The sequence below is a fragment of the Ambystoma mexicanum genome, chromosome 5p (genome assembly GCF_040938575.1).
Source record: "Ambystoma mexicanum isolate Mex_15411 chromosome 5p, UKY_AmexF1_1, whole genome shotgun sequence".
Lineage (NCBI taxonomy): Eukaryota > Metazoa > Chordata > Amphibia > Caudata > Ambystomatidae > Ambystoma > Ambystoma mexicanum.
In genome coordinates, this window is record NC_090930.1 from 51,084,169 (window position 1) to 51,104,412 (window position 20,244).

Below are 20,244 nucleotides of genomic sequence, written 5' to 3' on the forward strand. Positions count from 1 at the left end.
TTTACTGGACCGCCCGACTATAGGAGTGTGGTGGGGCATCTGGATTATCTCCAGCTACATGCTGGAGGTAAGCCAAGTGCCCTACTGGCCAAAAAAGCCCTTGTTGCAGCAAATCTCCTCATGGATGCCACCGGACCAGGTGCTGGTAAAGGTAAGTACCAGATGCTGGTATCCTCTACTGCCAGGATACCGGCATACTCAGAATGAGCCCCTAAGTCCCTGCAGAAGCATTAACCACTGCAATGCATACAGCACCTACCGGAGGATCAGCACACAGACAGCAACCAGGGAGTACGCCAACAAAGTGCCAATGGACATCAAGTCGATGAGGTCTTTCAGTTCAAAGAGGAAAGCCATCAGTGCTGAAAAAGAAAGAAGCATTCAGCACTGGCTCACAAAGTATCAGTGTTGCATGCAATACTCCAGAATGGCACACAATTATTCTGGGCTTTGGGACAGTCACATTCGACACAGTCGGTCACTCCTACACAATACAAGGCAAAGCACAGAAGGTCTGGAAGCATAAGTGATTGGAGTCTAGGTCTTCAGAGAAGGTAGCTGAGCATTGCAATGGCAGGGTAACGAAGAACACTGCAGGCAACGAGGAGATGCTCACTGCCATCACCAAGTGGCTGAAATATATCACAAGCACCACAAATAAAAAAACATGCTCATCAACTGGTTCCTTATGGTAATGAACCATTGGGCGAGAGGGGATATAGAATTATAAAAGTCACAAATGCTCAGTTAGGAGTCCAAATCTTTCCCCGTTTCACCCCACTTAACACATAGCACTTGCTTTCGTACTTTCATAGCAGCTGAAAAGAAGCTGCTTACCAACTTAATGGTCCTCCTCACCTTTCTTGTACCCAAACACTACCATAGCCTGTGGAGGCAATCCAGGTCAATGACAAGTCACGGCCAAAGTAAGTCAGCGGTGAACAATTCCAGTTGCCAAATGATCCTGCAAGGCCAGTCAATCAATATATATATTCAAACTCCAAGTGGCAAACTCACAGAATGCGGGAGCCAGTCTGACCGTATTTGTTTTCGCAATAGGAATCGTCTTAGTAAAACAGAAGTTGTCTCCACAGGTTACCAGTCCCAGGCAGGATGAAGTGCCAAAAAAAGAACGCACTAGATGCCAGAGGACAAGCGATTTTGAAGCCATTACAAAATGCAAGTTCTTCAAAAGGCCAGGGAGACTGTTCACAGTGCTGCATCCAAGAACATAAAACCCATTACTTCATCTTGCTCTAAAGCCTGCCCTTCTCACATCCCAGCTTTGCAAAGAGCACCCTTTCTTGCAAGCCGCTTCCTTTCTTCCACCGTCTCCCCCTGCCCAGAATGCTCTTTAGTCTTAAAACCCATGGCTACATAGGTCTGGATGTGGTCCGCTTCACCATTCATGGTTGTAGCTCCAGCTTGCCTTCTCAGGTACAAACTGAACTTAGAATCACAGAGCCGACTCTTCAGCAAAGCTTAAGCTCCAGTGTGACAATCATAACTCAGTCCGCCCTGTTCCATACCGTGGAAGCAGCTACAATCGTGCACTGTATAAACAGCAACCAACCCATCTGAATGCCAACCAAGCAACTCAGTCAGCACTTACCAGCGATGATACCAGACACAATGGTGGCAACCAGGGGAGTCTTCGTCCTCTTGTCTACATTGGCAAGGAACTTGAACAGAAGGCCGTCCTCAGCCATGGCATAGATGACACGTGGCATCGGAAACATGGAGCCCAACAAACTAAACAGAAGACATGAAAGGGTTACAGAAGGCAGAGCCACATCAGGGAAACATCCGCCCAACCAAAAACTGCATCAAGCTGACTGTGCTATGCCACGAATTGAGGCACACCCTTCCTCCCCCACAACGTGTCACACACTAAGCCACTTCAGGCAGCGACCAATCACTCCAGTACATCAGGCTATGAAGCCATTCCTACCGCTAGCAGCACATGTGAAACAGGGACACCATGACAAGAGTCACTACAGGGTATCAGACCACATTATTCTACAACTAGTATTTAGATTTGGGTTTTTACATAGAGCAGACATAGGGATAAAGCAACAGCGCGTTGTGCGTGTAATGCAGAGCACATATGAGATTTGGGGGGTGGGGAGTCATTTGCAATATGTTCCTGGTATGGGGGTAGGATGGTGTGCAGGAACACAATGAGTCTAGGTATTGATTGAAGAGTATGGTCTAGCGTTCCTTGCTGAACTTTAAGAATGTTGACAAGGTCCGGAATGCTAAGAGTAGTGTTCACAGAGGCCAAGCACTGCGTGGGCCTGGATTCTGGAGGAGGACAACCCACCAGAGCTACACGGTTTTGCAGCTGGGTTGATAGATGGCAAACAGTGGTTGCCTTGTAGGTAGTGCAGGCAGTAAGCTCAGGGCATATCAGGCACAGGTACTATCCTATTGCTCCACGTCCAGAGATGCTGCATTTACCTGCTTATGTTACATTAGGATGCTGTGCTGGAAGAATGAACAATTACACACACATAGGAATACATCTTGGACTCCATGCGATTGCTTTGCGTTCCAGAGCAGAGGCCCTGCACGTGGTATGTAGCGGATGAGCGTTCAGGTTGTGTGCTTTGATGCACTGTCTGTTCTGGTGCAAAAGCCTTTTACGGGATTTGGGGGAAAAGTGTGGCATGCTGGAAGGATAGATGAACGATTCTAGGGCTGTCTTGTGCAAGTGATGACCATGTTTAGTATGTAATTGATCATACAATTTACTAAAGGATTGTACTAAGTATGTGGTTCTGATACTTGACCGTAGTACAAAAGCAGCACTTGCCTCAAGCCTCAAGCCCTGCGGTTTCAAAGTGAACACAGAGAGCAAGAGGGAACTTTTCCAAAATGGGCAAGTTCAACGGCTGGTTCAATGTCTGTTCAGGACATCAGAACACAAAAGATGTGCATACCAACTCCAGAGGTATCTGGCAACGACAAGCTGCCCGTTAGGTACCACCTTCCTACCCCCCCAGGCACAAGCACCAAGCTGAGACACTCTCCTCTTCCTGTACTTCGAACCACAGACAAACCTTTTTAGAGTCGCCTTCAAAGCATAGCAAGCAAGACAGCTTCTGCCCCAGCCAAGGGGTAGAGCTGGAATATGCCAGGACAAAGTAATCCCGCACTTTGGTCTCCACGTGACGCGAGAGAAGCAACCAGGGTGGTCACAGTGGTAGACAGGCAGAGAGCTGGAAATGAAGGAGAAAGGCATTGTGGAGTGCGCCAAGTGCTGTTTGCTGCAAGTCCCCTCAGCTGAAGCTACACTCGACCACTGCTATTCTGCTACTCTGCTGATTTACTCTTTCAGGAACATTGACTGATTATTCTAATTCTGAATTCATCTTCTAACTTATCTGCAAATGGTAGTCCTTCATTTGCAGATTGAGTGTGGCCACGCCCACTTACAACGCAATCTCCCTTAAGGGGCTGCGTGCGTCGAGTGCAGTTTGCTGTTAGCTGTGTAGCTGTACAGCGGGCAGCCCTCGACTTGAATCCAGTTGCATGCGTAGCAAGTAACCTGTTTAGCGGCTTGACAGCTGGATGGCCGCATATACGCTGACATCAGTGATGCCCGTGGGGGCGGTCAAGTTAATGGATGAAGGTGCGACATCTGCCGTATCTTACCTCACTTACGACTCCACAGGTCAGGCAGGAATGTCTGTCTCAAAACAGAAAGCAATATTGAAAACACGCTCAAAATCAATATCTAGGCACATTCGAGCCTTGTGGGCCCCTGCGACCTTAGCGGGTCCTGCTAAAGCATCACACACGAGTACTCAAAGAGAAGACCTTGAAAAGGCTTCTCAAAGTGAGCTCTTTGAAAATAACAAATGCCCACAATTCTTACACACGTTACCGGCGTAAATCCTCTCTGCCTTAATTGCTACAAAGGGAAACCAAAAGAGTAACATTCCATAGAATGAAACTTCCATCTGCGAGTCATTTCCAAAGAAGCAGCCACTCTTCAGCCACTCGCTGTCCTATGCTCAAGCAGCAGCTTAATTGGCAGATGCAGGCGATTCCCTGCAAAACGTAGTAATGGAGCCCTTGCTAATGGCGGGCGGAACAAGCTTTTCCAGACAAGACTGCATCATGCCCGCTCATAGCTGTGATGACTCTTGTGAGAAAGCTCATAGTATGTCAGGGGATTAAGGGAGGGCAAAATCCAAAAGTCTGCTGATTTCATTATCACAAACTCTGATACTTCACCCAGCATCACCAGAATCCTGGCCTAACAACACCAGCTCCACACCAATGTCATAGAGTAAACCCATGGCAAGACCCAACCACATCCTCTGGTGTCCTGGGAAATAGCTTTAAATGCTATCACCACCCGTTTGTATAGTTTTCTGAAAATGTTTGAAATCCTTGAAAAAAAAAAGCGTAGAGTCAGAGCACTATGCTAACTCTACTAGATGGTAAAGTCCATTGGGTTGCGACTGAATTGCACCGCGTCAATTGCTCCCCTCCATCGAATTTAGATGTACTTCCTGCCCTAGCCAAAGTACTCACAATCAAACCATCCAAATTGTGGATGACTCCCAAGGGAGAATCGCCATGGGGGAAACTTGCACATCAGAGCCCATGGCTGCGAATGATGTTCCATGTATAGTTCCGTATAGACTCAATTGTTGAAAAAGCAATAATTCCATCGGAAGATGAAGAGCCTGAATGTATGAAGTCTTTATAATGTTGATAAAAAAAAAGAAGAGGTAATCAAATTCTAACAGCTCAACAACAGGCGCAAAGCTAGTTGCAACAAAAAACAAACCGAAAAATCTAATTATTGTTGCAAAAAGTAAGACTAAAACATGTATAAGTAACCTGACAACCCCAACTCAAACTAATTAACTCTATGGGAAAGTGAAGAAAGCTTGCATCGAGAGGTCATCTATCCCATGCAGAGACGAGCAGCCAACTAAAGAGGTTTAATTAAATAATCCAACTAACCTCGATTTTCCCCGACAGCAACTAAGGGCCCTGTTGATTTGGATGAACTTATGAATTGTCTACTTCTTCTATTACGACCCTAAAGAAACGATTCAAAATCACCTCGGGAAGCGCATGGTGATCTTTCAGTAATTACAGACATTCTTAACAGAGCACATGCTGCGTCCTAGGAGAGGCATTTTCTTACATTAGAACAAAAAAGAACAAAAGTGCTGCATGCTAAATCCACTCACAGTGCATTAGGGTGCTGAAGAAATCACCAAACAAAGGCTGGCAGGCCTCAGACTGATCTCAGCTTGCCACAAAGTACTCCTCATAGGAAAAAGAACACGGCCCATACCCGAACAGAACAACAATACTAGTGTTTAAATTAATACCCAGTTTACAGCTCATCCAATCAAGAGGCAGTCAGGATCTCAAAAATACCAACAATAAATATATGGACTCAGTTGATATAATGATTCCAGCTTTAATTGTTAAGGAGATAATATGGGATGCTAAAGATACCCTGTGTGATATAGGCCTGAAAATTAGTATTTACACAAGCCTAGGGATTTTGAAAATAGAAAATACAAACTTACTGCAAGAGAGCCAGTTATGACCAATAACTTTCCACATTATAAACTGTTGACAATTAACTACTTGGGGAACACAAGTCAGTTGAATAGAGAAGTAACTACCACCCCCCCAGCTCATAATAAATCAAAATGGGCATGGATTTCTAAAGCACCTACTGATACAAAGCAGACAAATAGGCACTAGAGCGACCTGTCCCGCAAGCGCGCAAAACTGAGAATGTACATTTGGAATACGCGAGGCTTCAAACAGCTGATGTTGACAAACTCTCAACTGTTGCTGTCTGATTATGATATACTGATTCTACAGGAAACTTGGATATTGAATCAGCCTGCTTGGCCAGGCTACCAGCCATCAAGCATCTAAAAGTAGAGCTGCTGCTGGTATGATAAGAGCAATTAAATTGTCCACTCGTGCAGCTTAGGTCCCCTGGGCAACGCCGCACTCTAGGAAGTCGGGGAATTTACCATATAATGAAGTACTACATGTTTCTGTTGATCACAAACCTAAAGGGGTGCGAGTAACAGTGGAAAAAGTTTCTTATGATGTAACTATTCAGAAGATGTAAACACAAATGCGGAGTCAAATTAGAAGTATGTGCAAACTGACTAATATAGATCACAGTAAATTAAGAAACAAATATAAAAACGGAATAAAACAGTACAGAAAGCAAAAAGAGCAATCCGACGCGGAATATATGCTAAGGGCAATTAAAAACAAATCTAGTGGCGAAATTTGGAAATGTCTAAAGGTGGGTTAAATTCAATGTAACCATGACAAGCATGATCAGTATAATCACAGAAGCCATTTGGTGCAGCCATATTATAGCGCTATTTACTAAACCCGAACATGTCCCAATGACTCATGTCTCTAAGGCAACTGAAAAGATCTAAAATGTGATAATTTAGATATATTTCTACTCATTCAAAAATAAAGTTCCTCACGAGCCCCTGGCCCGGATGGGCTCACTAATACGACCTTGAAGGCCAACTCTGAGACCTGGGCTACCATACTTTTAGCAGTATTGCAAGAAATCATAAAAATAAATACATACTAAAACTAAAAAAAAGAAATCAAGCTAATCCTGCTACATGGAAGAAGTCTATTTTGATTCCTATTTTTAAAAAAGGCAATAGAGAAGATCTGGTCAATTAATGACCAATTGCACTGCTTCATGTGCCGGGGTTAATAGTTACGGGTTTCATTCTACGGGACTTTCAGATCTGGTTGAAAGAGCAAGTATTAACTGACACATTTCAATCAGGGTTTGTTGCAGGACTTGGTACGACAATCAATTTACTAACCATATCAGCGTTAAAAAGTCAGGCCATTGCCAAAAATCGGCTGGTCTATCTTGTATTTATTGATTTCAGGCAGGCATTTGATTCGATTTCACAGGAACTACTTTGGAAGAACCAGCCAAAGCACAATGCACGGAATATCTCCTTAGTTTAATTGAACAGTTTTATACCAACACCTCTATACAAATAAAACAGAAACAGGCTGGCTTGCTCTCAAAAAACATTGCAACATATAGGGGCCTTAAACAAGTGCGTATCCTTGCGGCTACCCTTTTTAATTTCTATATAAGCGATATCAATAAGGCATTTGAAGCAATTAGATAATTTCCCCCTAAAGTTGGAAACCAGATCGGCCCTCAGATCGGCCCTCCAATTATATGCGAAACAGAACCTCTTAACCAATAAATATTCAAAAATCAAACACGTAAACTATTGCTAGAGGGAGAAAAAGTAAGGCTATCGATAAATGGAGCATAGGAGGAATGTTCTTAGAAAATATACAAGAAGATAAATATCTGGGTCAAAAGTTAAGCATGCAAAAGATTTAGCTTACAAAAACAAAGCACAACATAAGATGGAGTCTAACATCTCAAGCCAAAATTATTCAAACCAAGTATTGCAAATTTTCATTTAAACCGATGATCATGTTTTACAACCAAAAAGTAGTGTCTATAGTAACCTATGGCACTCAGGTGAAAGTCTCAGCTAATCAGCCTAATTAATCTCTTAGAGGGAATATTTTGGAAATCCTTGTCACTTCTTCCTAAAGGTTTCCAATACAAATAATAAGATTGGAACTAGGACGTTTGCCTATCCAAGTGGCGATAACATGGCAAATGATGGCTCTCTATAGAAAATGCTTAATGTCAGATCCCATGGGGGCATCAGTGCTCCCAGCCTTGGCTGTAGCCATGCAATCTAACCAAGATGTCTCTTTAAAAAGCTGGTAAGCAGAATGTGACACTTTGTTTAAAAGAGCAGATATCGATGTAGTACAACTCTTAGAGAAGCTGGAGCAGGCTAAGAAGAAGCTCAGAGACTATGAATGGATAGTCCAATGGGACGCATGTCGTGTGTATAAAGCATTTCAAATGGGTGATTCTAAAATGAAAGAAAGGGATCATATTCCTATGCACCTGATAATCAGTATAGAGCTCAAATCATGAGGCTAAGCTTTAACTTGTGGCCCACAAGAGAGGTCTGTGCCCCTTAGAACAAACAACTAAATGATGAGATACCACGTAGATTCTGTAAGCACTCAACTGCAAAAGAATCGTCGGAGCATCTTAGGACTAGCTGCAAAAGTCTTGCCCACCGCAGGACAGAATACTTTTATAAATATTGTCCACTTCAAACTTTAACCATGCAAGGTGCAGAGTATGATGTTTAATGCTAACCCTATTTCTTTCAATATTCCAGCAATCAAATTTCTATTGAATCTACAGTTATGCAATGAGTATGCCCTACCTATTTTGATTTAAGTCTGCTATCTGAGGCTGTGAATTTATGAAAGATGGTAAAGTATCATAACTGTAATCAAAGTGCACATGGACAGTCAAAAGATCGGTGTAAATGATGAATTCACTGAGTAATTCAGTACTTAGTAATTATAATGTGACAGCTTTGAAGGAGTTCACACTATATACTTTTGATTCTAAAATCTAATTACTTCACAATTACTATGAATTACTAGGCTTTGCAAATGGGATATGCTTAATTGTTTTTTTAAAGATGTGATTTCTGTGGTTTTAGACTATTTTTTATTTTATTGTATAAATAATGTATTTTTGTGTAGGTTGCTTGCTGACCAAAATCACAATAAAATAAATAAATAAAAAAGGAGAAAGGCTCTTCGCAGAGCAGCGGACAAGGATGAGGTACCCGACTGATCATGGAGAAGTTAGGTGGAAAACCCAACAGATACATTGCATTGTGGTTCCAACACTCCAAAGTCCCTTGCAAAGTGCCATGAACAGAGACAGTCGCACTCTGGGCCCTTGTGACTGGTAATGCCAAGAGAAGCAGATACCCCATCTCCCCTGAACTGTTGGGAGTGGGAATTGAGCAGCAACGATCAGGGAAGAGCCACAGAAGACAACCGACTGATAATTGTGGAAAACATGTCATACAGACAAAGTGATGACACTACTCACGGAATAGACGTCGTTGAAACTTGCTTGCTCGGGGGATTTGGCCCCGATACTCCCAGGACCTAGTACAGACTCAACGACATGAACCAATGAGGCATAGTGGCAATAACTTAAACCTTGGTGAGAAAATCTAAAGCAACCAAAGCCAGAAAGAGCCTTATTCTGAATAAGATCTCCAAAGATCCTGTGTACACCTTGGGGGCCAAGAGGTCCAATTAAAAGGGACTATTGTGGGGTGAGGAAAAAAGTCTGTTCTACTTTTTTTTTAAAGAGTCTGCAGTAATTATTTGTAAACCGGTTGCACTACTAACATACCTGTGCACCACAGATGAGTTCTCATCCCCCGCTCACCCAGGCAGCCATCTCACAAATTACTCATCTAACCTAAACTGGCAAAAAGGAGGGCAGAGGCTAGGTTTCCACAATCCCTGGCCCAAACTCGCGGACGCAGCTTAACTTCCCAAAAAAGTTCAGGATTCAGCAATCACACAAAATCATCAGTACCATGAGGTTGGCATAGAAGGGGTACTTCTCAAAACCATGTAGCATAATGTAAGAGGAAGACTCGGTATCACAACTCGCAACCCAGACACAAAGACAGCAGTAAGGCTAAAACACTAACCAGCAAACACTACTGATCTCCATACCATGCAGTTCTGTCGAAAGACCCATCTCCTGGAAAGAAAGGGCAGGCTGCAATTTAAAACCTTTGGGGTTTTTATGTACCACTTTGATTAAATCCAATTCAAGGAGCCAGGGCCCTGCCACTCCGCATCCAGCTCTGAAAGGTTGTGTCCCGGTGCAGTTCTTACCTGGTGGAGAGGGCACAGAGGGACCCAATGGCAACAACATAGCGGGCCGGGTGCCAGTCCACATAAGAAAAGGCCTCCGGGAGGGGGCTCTCCTTGCTGAGCAGGTAGTAAGGCATCATGAGGGTGAGGGAGGCAGAAACCCCAAAGTATGCCACAAAGCAGATGAGGAGGGACACTATGATGCCAATAGGAATGGATCGCTTTGGGTTTTTGGCTTCTTCACCTACAAAAAAGAAAGAACTGGCGGTGAGGAATTGGCTTAAACAGGTTACCCTGCCTCACACCGTCTCATCCAAAACACCAAAAGCACAGACCTGCAACATACAAGATCAAAGCTCTCCTGCTTTCCAGTGAAGAAAATCTAGTCTGCACATCACATTTACTCACAAAGGCCACAGGACAAAACACACAATTATCACAAAACGCGTGAAGAACACAATTCACACACAAATAACAGGGAACTGTAAAGATGGAGGCTCCAGCTAACGCACCAACATCTTGCTTTTTATGTTTTGATCCCAAAATAATTAAGCAATCTTCCACCAGCATCCCCACTATATGAATATGTTCAGGGCTTGAGTGCTAGTGGGGCATGGCCCAGAAAAAGAAAAACAAATAGAAAACAGGCCCCAAACAGACATTCAGGAATATTCACCTTAATCACAATTAAATAACAAAAAGGTACCACTAAAACCCTTCACTGCCAGCACAGTAATGTAAATATTGCTCAGCCCTTCGTGCCCACTGTCATACGTACACCTACAGTTCATCCTGCAGTCCCCAAATCCAGGCCGGGTCCCATATTTTAAGGTGAAAACAGGAACACATTGAGGGGGTGGGGAAGGGGGGTTAAGGCCTGCTCGAATCTACAACCTTGTGCAGTCACAGGACTTGGGTCCAGCATGGCATGGGAGACCGTTTCAGCAAACCCAGAGAGGTTTATGTAAATTAACGTGTCCAACAAAACCAAATCTTGTAGGGGCAATAGTGTTCTCATCATTGATTGGGTTGGGTGGGTTTCACACAAAGTAGATCCTTAGTATTTGTACTAAACATCTATTTAATTAATTACCGCATAGCCAAATTACACAGGGTGATAAGGAAGTTAACAACATCCCTTCTGGTGCGGATAAAAATAGTCTGTACAGTAATTGGGTACTCCTATTTATTTTTGCCACGACCAAAATTCCCTAAAGGGAGGGGTGCATTAAAAACGAAATTCCCTACAGCTTCCCATTCCCCTGAACCCTACCTTAATGCAGAGGGGTTCCAAACGTTCCACTCAATACCCAGGTTTTTGTGTGTTGTGACAGTACAGTGTCTTCCCAAAGTTAAACAGAGTTGAGTCACTGATTTAAAAGCACAACCTCTACTGAAAGTGAGTAAGTGGCTCCTGAGAGAAAGGAGATTTTGCCTTGCAAAGTGGTGAAAGAAAAAGCGTTTAAAATGTAAATGGAAAGTGTTTGTACTGAAAGGTTTGTTGTGCTATAAGACTTCCAGCATTGCTATGATTTCAGCGCCAGTCAAAATTCATTTTACATGTGATTGTTAAATAAAACTGCTAGCATTTCCAAGTGTGCAGGGAGATAAAAAGAGCGCTGTATGTTTGAAGAGGTTTTTGCCAATAAAAAGTGTTGCAGATTATTTCTATTAAACTTCACATAAAGTAGAGTGTCCAGCTTCTGATCTTGTCATGTTTCAAGGTGCTACATACAAGCTGTTAAAAGTGAAGCCCAGGAAAAGTGTTTTGACTGTATTTGTTGTGGGGATAAAGAGTTTGCGATCTTTGTTATCTTGAACCAACTTGTGTTTTCAATTTGTGGAGCAAAGAATTATTAGGAAAGAAAACCATTTGAGGCACAGAGTGAGAGGGCGTGATCTGTGATTTTGTACAAATATACATTTTCCAATTCTGTAATGAATATATATTCTTTCTGTACACCGGCCTGGTTCTTGGCTTATCTGTGGCACAGGGATAAGGGACCTGCGTGATTCTATATGAATCACAGACAAGGCTAGACTGAGCTTAAAAGGAATGATGGTGAAGAGAGGGTCTCTGGCATGGCCCTCATGTCCCCAATAAGACTGTCAACCCGCAGAATGAAAGGTGTACCTCGTTGTTTGGCCTGTCACCGACTGCACCAATGTATCAAAGATACGGAAAGAGATATTCTCTCAGACAGCCATATCCAGATGATGGTTGAGCAGACAGGGTCTCATCAATGGACCAAGTCGACTGACAGAAAAAACATGCATTGATGATGTCATTACAGCCATCACGACATAGCAGCGTTGGTCATGAAGCAAACCAGTGATTGATTGATTGTGTTTCCCGCTGCCTGGCCTAGTCGCTGGCACTGTGGGTCTGCGCCTTTTCTACTGCGGCATACCCAGGTGAGCTGCCCTGACTGACCCTCCTGGGCCTCTAATTATCTGGTGCCTTCCACGCTGTGCGCCACCCAGGCCCCGCGTGCAACGGCTCTCATCCCGACCCCACTGTTCCATTCCTTCCACTTCCCTCCCGTCTTCCAGGCCGCCCTCCATCAGTGATTGGTTGATTGTGTTCTCCCTGCCTGGCCTATACGCCGGCACTGTGGTCTCACACTTTTCTAATCCGGCGTACCCAGGTTAGCTGCCCTGACTCTGTGACCCTCCTGGGACAATTTTCTGGTGACTTGCACGTTTTGTGACCCCCACCCTAGGCCCTGCGTGCAGCGACTCCCATCCCGGATACCGCTCTTCTATTCCTTCCACTTCCTTCTCTCCTCCCGCCCTCCACACGTGATTGGCCAGTTCTCTGGTCTTAACAGACCCTTCCAGAGCATCCTTCTGCCCGGCAGCCCCTGCGGCTAAGGGCCCCAAAGGCAAAGGGCGGCTCCTGATCGTGTCTCCAAGTGTCAGCAGGGGAAGCCAGCGACCAGCCGTCAACCATCAGCGACTAGTATGGTAGGAGTGGCCCGAGTTAGGAATAGAGCCATCATTCTACCCTAATAGCCTGGCCACATAGCAGACTCAGACTCAAGTGTGTTTTTCTCCAGCATTTAAATTGCATTGTGAAAGTAGTGCTGTCCTATGGTTTTGCCTCCTAGCAAAGCATTCATCTAGCAAACTTCTCTACCATTGTCTAAGCTTCTGTCGTCTGGTCCAAACTGTCTACTTGTCTCGTCTGCTTGCGCTCCTCCGTGTGTCCTTCCCTAGTGTTCCCCCTCCCCCCCGCCCCTTCCTCTTCCTCTCTCCCTACCTACTCTACGGTGCTCTCTGTCTCTCCTATCTTTTCTAACTGCTTCTCTATCGGCCATCCTGCCCTCCTGACTAAATATGGTAAGAGGAAGTTTAAAAAGGACATCCTGGTCGCCAACCCAGGCCTCCCTATCGCTGACACCTATACAGTGCCTCCTCCAGGCAAAACCTTACCAACATTCTTTGTCGTTCCCTCGCCAGACCTATGGACTCTACAAATGGTCTCTGTGCTCGTTTCTTTCTTTTCTTCTCCCATAAATGGTGGTACCCGGTGGGAGGCCCTCCTGGGCTCCTTCCACTCCTCTAAGGTCATCCTTAATGTTTACTTGAATGGTACCGTCTTGGTCCAAGGCCCTCAAGACAACTTTCTCCCCTTTGATAGACGCTTCCCGCGTTTCATCCATTTCCTTTCATCTCCTGCTGTCCCCTCTCCTTCCTCCACGGCTTCCTTGCCTCCCCCTGATGTCTCCTCTTTGGCTACCTTGCCCACTCTTCTGCCCCCCGCCCTCCCCTGGCTTCTTCTACACCTCCACTGGCCGTACCTCTAATTTGTACCCCTCCCCGGAGGGGTTTCAAGGATGGCAGCCTTCTCTATATTGCCACTCTAAACTCTTGCTCAACTGTCAAACACTCCTGACATCTTCCTCCTCCTTGAGGAACTTGACCTCAATGTCCTCAGTCTCACAGAGACATGGTTCATGGCCAGCTCTGTCACAAGCTTTGACACTCTTCTCCTTGATGGCTACAAGAACCTCTCCGCACCCAGATCCAACCGTTCCAGTTGGGGTGTATCCCTGATCTTCCCCGAGTGTATTCCTGCCTCTGTCATTCCTACGCAGGCCTACTCATCTTTCGAATGCCTGGTCTGCATGCTCTCTCCCTCTCCTGGCCATTCCCTTACTGTGGCTACCATCTATCAGCCACCTGGTCAGATCTCCTCCTTCCTCTCTGAGTGGACGGACCTCTCCTCTGGTCTTGACCATTCAACTCCTCCTTCTTGGAGACTTCAATATCCACCTGGATGCTTCCTGTGCTTCATCTGGACTCTTTCACAACCTCTGTGATTCTCTATTCTCCCCTCTGGCCTGACTCACTCTGCAGGGCACACTCTGGATGTTTTGCGCTTTTCAGACCTTACCCTCTCGATCGCTCTCACCACTCCTCTCTCCTGGAGTGATCACTTTCTCCTTTCTTCCCCGCTCACCCTCTCTACCCCCTCAGGCCAAGCCAACCACAGCATTGCCACCTACCTTCTCGGTTATCCGACCCATGAGGCGTGTGTCAGTTGAGGCTTTTGCCGCCACTTTTGATCCCCCTCCCCCCTTGGCTGACTCACATCCTGACACAGCCCATCCCATGCTCCACTCTGCTATACCGGATACTCTCGATGTTCTTGCCCCGGTCATGAGGATCCGCTTGAAGCCCAAAGCCAGGTGCAACTCTTGGTACAACTCATACCCTTAAAAGCAAGTGCAGGGTGGCTGAGAGGAAATGGCATGCTTCCGGTACATCCTCTGACAAATTGGCCTGCCGCCTGCTCCAAAAGCTATACCGGCTCTCTGGCCGCACCAAAAAGAGAGCCCACATCCAAGCCTGTGTCTCTGCTGTATCTAACAACTCGGCTGAACTCTTTAAAATCTGCAAGGAGCTTGCCAATCCTGCTGCAGTCTCTACCTTTACTGTCGCCTCCGATGCCCTCTGTACGGCCCTGGCTTCTCATTTCATCTCTAAAACTCAAGAACATCCTGTCCTCTCTCTCTTCTCCCTCTCCTCCCTCTACTCCCTGCTCTTCCCCTGGCCCTTCTTCGGCCACCTCTACCCCCTCATTCTCTGCCTTACCTCTGTTCTCCCCAGACAAGATTTCTAGACAAGCCTGATCTATGAAAGGTTAGTCAAAAGAGGTTCACCCCTGTTCCTCCAAAATCATCAAGGACCACATTGACACCCTGGCTCCTGCTCTGGCTGACTTCTGCAATCACTCCATCACTGGAGTCTTCCCTTTCCCACTGAAGCACTCCCTTGTGCACCCTCTTCTTAAGAAACCCTCTGACGACCCTTCCTGCCGGCTAACTGTCGCCCAATCTCCATCACTCCTTTCCTCGGCAAAGGAAGCAAGGAAACTGCTCTGAACATATGTTCTCCTGAACATCCGTGAAGACCTGCTCTCCAACCTTGACTCCAACACCCCCTGTGTCCTCATCTTATTTGATCTCTCTTCTGCCGTTGACACGGTCAACCATGCCATCCTGTTCAACCGTCTCCGTGAATGACCTGGGTATCACAGGTCAGGCCCTGGCATGGCTGACCTCTTTGCTCTGTGATCGACCATCCCTGGTCCAACTTGGGTCCTTCCTCTCCTCTATCTCTACCTATGGTGTTCCCCAGGGGTCTAACCTCTCTCCCTGGCTGTTCAACCAATACCTGGCACTTCTTTCGCTCCGCATTGCCGCTCTCTGCCCCAACTGTCAGTGCTATGCGGATGACAATCATTTTCAGGCTCTCCCCGCCACCTCCTCTCTTTCTCTCATCTCTTACTGTGTGTCTGCTATCCATGAGTGGTGTGCCGCCAATGATATCTGCCTTAATGCCAGTAAGACTGAGATTCTCCTCATCAGCACTCCTGCTCCCTCCTTTCCTGTCACTCTGGCCAGCCTCTCTTGGCCCTCTTCATGCTCCCACCTGTGAGTGTAAAACCTTTGGGTCATCTTCGACTCCACACTTTCCTTCTCTCCTCACATCTCTGACGTCTCTAAGAAGTCACACTACCAGCTTCACCTTCTCAGAGGTATTCTTCCTTTCCTCTCCTTCCCTCAGAAGCTCACTGTCTCCAGGGCTCTGTTTCTCTCTAGGCTGGACTGCTACAACAGCCTCTTTCTAAATCTGCCTGCCTCTACTCTCCGCCCTCTGCAACTCATCCAAAACAGGACGGCGAGACTTGTCCTTGGCCTCGAGCCCAGGGATCGTATCTCTCCAGGACTGAAATCTCTGCACTGGCTCCCAGTGGCGGTGAAAGTTCAAAACCCTCTCCATTGTCCAAAAGGCCTTCTGGGGCCTCAATACCTTCAACTTTCTCTTCCTAAATGTCTTCCTTCCCGAGCTATTCGCTCATCCGCTTCCAGCTCCCTCATGGTCAGTTGCTTTTCCAAGCAACGAGTTGGTGGTAGATCTCTTTCTTCGGCCGTGGCCTCCCTCTGGAATAGCCTCCCTGAAACTTGAGGAGAACCATCTCTGGTTCCAAAAGCACCTCAAGACCTTCCCCTTTGCTTCTGCTTTCTCTCCTCCTCTCCCCTGCTGATCTCCTGGCTAAAACAGAAACTGCACTGGTCACCTGGCTACCATCTGATCTCGGGCCCAGCCCCCCCCCCTGCCAGTTGCATACCTGCGCTGCCCCTCTGGCAACTCTTGCACTCTGGGACTGTTTCTGTATCCCCTGCAGCCCCCTACCAGCACCTGACACCCGATGTCTGCACTTACCCTGCACTTGCCATCAGCTGGCTGCACTTTTTATTTATTGTCTTTATTTTACTGTTATCTTATGTACTGCACTGCCCCCTCCCCTTGCACTTTCCCCCTCTCCTGCACTTGCCCGATCTCAATGTCACCTGGCCTAGAAAGATCGTTGTCTCAGTCCTCCCTATGTCCCCCTCCCTTGCCTCATCGCGCCTAGAAACACTTGTGTATAGGCGCGTTATAAATGCCATATCATAAATCTGCAAACATGCATGGAGCTACACAGACATAGACTATATTGCTTGCAGACATGAAAAACATGCATATAACTCCTGTAGGTAGAGGACAGATACATTTACATAATGCCAAGAACCTTTTCATTCTTTCGCCGAAGCAGAATCGCCAGACAGCAAAGTATACGTGGACCAAGCTTGCATGCACTTTGTTGCAACTAACCATAGAAACACAGAGGGAACCTATAGGGTCACTGAAGTGAATGAGGCTGGAAACACGCCTCAGGTACATGGAAGGGGAGGTACGGTTCCTACAGCACGAGCCACTGAGATGGTGTTCACAGCCAAGGACAAGAGCGGATGGATTCCCGAGGCAGCAAGCGATTTGCAAGAATTCAGAATCAAACCCTCATAATTGCAGACAGAAGAGCTCTGTTTTGCGGTCCCTTCCCACGTGACCCAAGAAAGACAATGCCTATTTACTCGTGGTGGGAAGAGAAGCTGTTCCCAGCAAGTCAGACAGAAATAAGACAAGTGTTGCCCTGTGACCCGCAGGCACTCTCTAAGGCTAGGGGATCAGACCAGTAGCAAGAATATGGAACACACAGCACTACAGAGCCATTTCCATTAGCTTGAAAAGGTACACGGAGCTCTGTGACCAGAAAAGGGTCCCATGCCTGGGAGGACCCGCTCTAGTCAATCCAGAAGCTCCATTTGTAAGATGGTATAAAATGTTGCATGGGCGAATGGTCTTCATGCCACCCTGAAACAATGTAGTGGGCAGCTTTTGGGGTAGTCTCAGGCGGAGCCACCTGACATGGCGGACCAATGGGATAAATGAATATACGGGACTTATAAAGGTGATTAGCACAAACTAACCAATGGGGAAACCTGGTAGGTTTTTGAGGTGGACCTGATGTTTATGACGTTATTAGGACATATGTTCCTGGAGAATTGTGTTCTACTGTATGATTCCCGGTCTACTGGAGAAATAAAGCCAGTGAACTTTGCCCCATGGCTGAATCTTCTGTTTTTTAGTTATAATGGGCCTAAGTTACTCTGCTGATTGAGAACTTTGTAATTGCAAACCCCTGATGCCTCTGGCACACTTCATTGGTGCGCTGCTTTTGATTGGGGGTCGGGGGGTGGGGAGGACTGAACGCCCTGTATTGGTGGTTGCGGCTTAAATATCTCCTACAGTGTTACATTAGTACAGTTGAAATGAAGGGAGTGGCATGTGCCAGCTTACCCATTAGTACAGTTGAAATGAAGGGAGTGGCATGTGCCAGCTTACCCATTAGTACAGTTGAAATGAAGGGAGTGGCATGTGCCAGCTTACCCATTAGTACAGTTGAAATGAAGGGAGTGGCATGTGCCAGCTTACCCATTAGTACAGTTAAAATGAAGGGAGTGGCATGTGCCAGCTTACCCATTAGTACAGTTGAAATGAAGGGAGTGGCATGTGCCAGCTTACCCATTAGTACAGTTAAAATGAAGGGAGTGGCATGTGCCAGCTTACCCATTAGTACAGTTGAAATGAAGGGAGTGGCATGTGCCAGCTTACCTGTTGTGGCAATACAGTCAAATCCCACAAAGGCATAAAAACATGTGGCAGCCCCCGAAACGATGCCCCTGAATCCAAAGGGTGCAAAACCTCCAGAGCCAAACCCCACAAGGCTGAAAATAAGAAAAACACAGTTACGCTTAGCTTAAGAGAACATTTATTAAGTGTTCTGATAGTAAGTAAAGAAGCAGGTGTGGAAAAGGAAGCGACAGAACAAACGTTGAAGGGTGAGAAAGAGCAAGAGACACGGAGTAACTGTGAAAATGTGCAGGACATTCCGTGGAGGCGTAAATGACTACCAAATCAGCGGCATGGACAAGTGAAAAACGAGTTCTTGTGGGGGGAAGGGTGTAAACATTTGGGAGGTACCAGAGCTCATGACTACTGGGAATGAAAACGATAAACAGGATTAGGGCGAGGAAGCGAGAGGATGTGGATTGCAGGGAGAGAAGAAAGAGTCCTGACTGTTCGAGGATTATATATAGTGAAGATCCAAAAGAAAACAAGTCGATACGTTAATTATGTGAGCTTTCGTGGAATGTCACACCTAGTGCTCTCAGGAAGGTAGAAGGGGTGGGAAAGCGCCAGTCATGGTAAGGTCAGTCCAGTTGAAACTCGGTATGTCAGTGGTGGCACTATCATCTACATATCAGGCTGGTGCGTCTAGAAGGCAGAAAAAGGAGATCCACATCCAGTTATGTGTTAAGCCTTCAACTCAAGAGCCCAGTGTGGTAAGTTTGTGCTCAATACCCTATCGGGATCGAGTTATATGATATGGCTTCTGTAACATGCCTCTACTCAAGTGTTTCAAGGCGCAACGAGGCAAGGAAGGGGGAACAGAGGGAGGACAGAGACAACGATCTTATTAGGCCAAATGACATGGAGATTAAGCAAGTTAGGGGAGAGGGGAAGGGAAAAGTGCCAGGGGAAAGGGCAGTGCTGTACATGGGATCAAAACAAGTGCGGCCACCAGGTGCGAGGGTAAGTGCAGACAGCAGGTGTCCAAAAGTGCAGGTAGGGGGTCGGGAGGGTTACAGATACAGACCCAAGTGCAAGGGTTTCCGGGAGGCAATGCGGGTGTGCAACTGGGCAGGAAGGGACCTGGGCCGAGGATAGCCAGGTGACCAGTGCAGTATCAGACAGGAAATAAGCAGGGGAGAGGAAGAGAGAAGGCAGAAGCAAAGAGGAAGGTCTTGAGGTGCTTCCGGAACTGGAGATGGTTCTCCTCAAGTTTCAGAAAGGCAGGGAGGCTGTTCCAGAAGAGGCCCCAGTCGAAGAAAGAGATCTACCACCAACTCGTTGCTTGGAGAAGTGACTGACCCTGAGGGAGGTGGAGAAGCGAAGAGCTCGAGTAGGAAGGTATTTACGAAGATAGAGTTGGAGGTATTGAGGACACAGGCCCCAGAAGGCCTTGTGGACAATGCAGAGGGTCTTGAACTTACTCCTTGCAGCCACTGGGAGCAAATGAAGAGATTTCAGTACTGGAGGGAAACAATCCCTGGGCTTGAGGCCAAGGACAAGTCTCACAGTCCTGTTCTGGATGAGTTGCAGAGGGCAGAGAGGAGAAGCAGGCAGATTTAGAAAGAAGCTGTTGGACTAGTCCAGCCTTGAGAGAACCAGAGCTCTAGAGAAAGTGAGCTTCTGGAGGAAGGAGAGGAAAGGAATAATACCCCTGAGGAAGTGCTGTTGGTAGTTTGACTTGTTAGAGACGTGAGGAGAAAAGGAGAGTGTGGAGTCGAAGATGACCCTGACGGTCTTAGCCTCACAGGTGGGAGCAGGAAGAGGGCCAAGGGAGGCTCCATTAGCGAAGGAGTGGTTGCAGAAGTCAGCCAGGGCAGGAGGGAGGGTGTCACTGTGGTCCTTGATGGTTTTGGAAGAACCTGTTTTGACGAGACTTTCATAGATTGGACTTGTCTAATAACCTCATCAGGGGAG

At 46.4% G+C, this 20,244-nt stretch overlaps 1 protein-coding gene across 1 annotated transcript in view; it reads right to left on the bottom strand.

Annotated features, from left to right (window-relative positions):
• Window positions 1–20,244, bottom strand: part of SLC7A3 (solute carrier family 7 member 3) — a 118,922-nt gene that overhangs the window by 34,399 nt on the left and 64,279 nt on the right. Inside the window, exons 5-8 of the mRNA XM_069612422.1 lie at window positions 18,310–18,422; window positions 9,823–10,045; window positions 1,613–1,752; window positions 260–362 (exon numbers count right to left, since the gene is read on the bottom strand). Coding sequence (XP_069468523.1) covers window positions 260–362; window positions 1,613–1,752; window positions 9,823–10,045; window positions 18,310–18,422 — 579 coding nt within the window. The remainder of the gene's footprint in view (window positions 1–259; window positions 363–1,612; window positions 1,753–9,822; window positions 10,046–18,309; window positions 18,423–20,244) is intronic.